General features: G+C 29.4%; 1 protein-coding gene across 4 annotated transcripts in view; it reads right to left on the bottom strand.

The window, feature by feature from the left end:
- The window catches only part of LOC106463802 (serine/threonine-protein kinase mig-15-like), a 143,559-nt gene that overhangs the window by 27,643 nt on the left and 112,546 nt on the right, over positions 1-3,370 (bottom strand). For all 4 annotated transcript variants that reach the window (XM_022391406.1, XM_013923872.2, XM_022391407.1 and 1 more), the window contains one exon: positions 1,586-1,652. In XM_022391406.1, coding sequence (XP_022247114.1) covers positions 1,586-1,652 — 67 coding nt within the window. The remainder of the gene's footprint in view (positions 1-1,585; positions 1,653-3,370) is intronic.

The raw sequence follows: 3,370 nt of genomic DNA, 5'->3' as shown, positions 1-3,370 counted from the left end.
ACATCCGATTTCACCTTTTAGAATGGTTTCAGGTCAGAATAGATAACAATATTCTTGGTTGTAATCAATTTATACCTAATAAATATATTAATAAAGCCTTATACCTGATCTTTTTTCATTGAGTAAAACTGATAACTTTCAAGTAAATATAAGTTAATACAAAAATCGTTTTCAAAAATGTTTAGAACATCTAAATAAAGTATATAAAATATATCCCAAATCTGTTTCGTTCCTAACTCTTCTAAATTTCACACTAATTTATGTTGTTTTTGGCAGGAACTACATGGAATCAATTTCTTGCAAAACTATAAATTAATTCTCACACTACATCATTCACTTTACAGTGACATAAATAGTTATAGTCTGCTCTAGTTATTGACACTTAAACTTTGCTTATAGCTGTTTTCAAAACTGTTCTTCATTAGTAATTGCTTCCATTCATATTTGACCTTACAGCATATGGTATAATAGAGGACTGAAATAAATAAATCTTCAGACAGAGAAGGAAAATCGGGATAGAACAAGACTTTAATTATATTCTCAAGGGATGGTAGTTTCTTAATTAATAAAAACTAATGTTCCGAGATGGGCTGAGATTTTCTAAAAACATTGATAAGTACTGTTTATTCCTAGTGGCTAGAACTGTGAAGAAATGTTTGAACATTGTTTACATTTCTCTTTGTGAATTACACTAAATAAATGTTTCAAAACAACAAATTATCAATTCAAAAATATTTGTGAAAAAAAACATTTTTGAAAAACAAAGAGTTAGAATCATCAATTTTACTTAAATTTGGATTTTTGACATGCAGGTATGCACCTATTACCTGAAAAGTACTCATTGGTTATGACAGGGTTAACAAAAACTAAATTATTGAATTTCATACAGAATTTTTGTTAGTAACATATTTGTGAGTTAACATATAAAAGCTAAACTACTTTCTGTGCCAAGAAGAGAATAATTAGAATGATTTCAAATATTTTTATGTAATTACATTTAAATGTAAAAGGCTGGTCAAAAAGAGTCATTACCTTGACACAATTGTCATTCATTATTGTCTATTTTTCCATCATTAATATCTCAAAACAAATGTTTGATTAAATTTATCTAGATCAGTCTTTACAGTACACGGACAATTTTATATAGATCAAAACTGATACTCCAAAGAAGGTTACACAGAAGTTTGCTGTTTTGAACTTTTATCTGCAAAGCTAAATAATATAGGAGATAATCACATTTCTTAACTAAAACCTTTAGAAATATCAAAGTCTGTACACATAAGTATATTAATCTTGAAGCCTTGGAAATATATTGAGATACATGTGGCATTCTTTGATTAAAACACAGCTGTGTTACATAAAATATCACTTTACCATTCTGTTTAAATTCCCATAGTCTTAACCAAACCCAGTTCAGATAGCTTATAATCTAGAAAAAGTATTGCTTATTTTTTTCATGAGGAACCATGTGACAAGTTGCCAAAAACTTGTTCTCAAATACATATGGTACAATAATCATCTTGAAGAACAAAACCTAAAGAACAAGTTATTTTATAAGGAAGTTAGAAACCATAAAAATACTTACCTATCTTAAAATGAATGGCTCCTTGAAGATCTCCTACGTTAATCCACCCATTTCTTCTTTCTAGCTGCTGCAATATAAAAAAATCAAGAACCACTATAACTTTACTTATCCAAACAAGCCTGTTCCTTAAACAAGATACAAAACTATTACCATACAAAAAATTATTGCTCATATTAATTAACTTTAAATCTACTACACATGACCATCATAAAGACTGCTGATATGCATTGGCCATGGCTTCCAACAACAAAAAGGAAACTATATCATTACTTATATCTGACTGTAATAAACTAAGTGATTTGTTGTTCTAGCATACCCTTGGCATCAATAAGCATTAGTAATAGTGATTTAATATGATCTTCTATTTGTATGGAAAAGATATTTATGTTTTTTTTGTTTATTTCAGTTTTATTTGTTGATTTTTTATTATTATCAGTGAATCATAAAAATAACATGCAAAAATGTTCACAGTTTATTCACACAGAATGTAAAATTAAATCTCTATTTGTGAAACAATGAGAAATCAATTAAGGTCTGTTATGATGGACTATTTTTTAAACTGTAAACTTAAAAGCATTTTCTTACTAGACAAGAAACATAATCAACCATAGTTACATCTTATTTAACAACGTTAAGGCAATATTAAATAAGATTAACAAACCAATCTGATTATGATCAAGAAATAAGATAAATTTCATTCCAATAACATCCGAAATAAGACTAAAAACTTGAATCAAAAAATCTTGCACTGTGGTTGATTTTTGGTTTAATAGAAGAAATTCAAATTAAATTTCAAATTCCAATCAGATTTCAGAAATTTTGTCATAAAACATTCTGTACAGCAGGATACAAGTATTTGCGAAAAATCTGTATTTCAAAGTAAAACAAAAAATTAATTAATTAATTAATTATATCAACAGTGTAATTTGATCAGTTCTAGTAAATGCAAAAAAGCAGCTACAGAGACAAAATCATAATTGTACAATACTAATTAACTAAACTTAGACTCTGAGAAACACAATATCAAACAGTTAAATGTGTGATTTGTTACAGTGTTTGAAAAAATATAACCTATTTATCTACAGGTTAATAATTACAAGTAGATTTGCCTATATGCTTAGCAGAGACAAGTCATGGGAAATCCTTAATATTCTAGGTGTCCCAACACCTTTGAATAGAACATAAAAGAGTTAAGGTTTTACAGATATTAGTATCAAACAATTGAGGAGCTGAGAACAAGAAATATTCTTATGAGTACCTAATGTAACTTATCTGTTGAATTTCCTGCAAAGCTACTTGAGGGCTATATACACAGCGTGGTCACAAGTAAATAGACACCACCTTTTCAGAAAAAATGAAATTTTTCAGTCATATTCACATGAATTGATATATTTATAATTTAATTAATATTTAGTAGATCTTCCTTTCGCTTCGTGGAGTTTGTTGATCTTTTGGGGCATCGTAAGAATCATCTCGTCAATTTTAGATTGTGGGATTTTCGCCCACTTTTGCTTCAAAACTTGGAGTAGGTCGCTCTTCAAAGTTGGTTTTTTTGTTGTTTCTTGACTTGCCGGTTGAGTATGGCCCAGAGGTTTTCAATGGGAGTTCATGTCAGGAGATTGGCTCAGCCAGGGCAACTTCTGGATACCGTTTTCTTCCTGCCACTTTTGGGTGTTTCTAGCAGTGTGACACGATGCTCTATCTTCCTGGAACAAAGTTGTGTTCTTGTCCACGAAACCCAAGGAATAAAGTGGCAACAGTCCTTCCTCCAATATTTCGACGTAT

This window comes from Limulus polyphemus, unplaced genomic scaffold, assembly GCF_000517525.1.
Source record: "Limulus polyphemus unplaced genomic scaffold, Limulus_polyphemus-2.1.2 Scaffold1487, whole genome shotgun sequence".
Classification (NCBI taxonomy): Eukaryota; Metazoa; Arthropoda; class Merostomata; order Xiphosura; family Limulidae; genus Limulus; species Limulus polyphemus.
The sequence above is the reverse complement of the archived record's forward strand: the minus strand, read 5'-3'. Positions and strand labels throughout refer to the sequence as shown.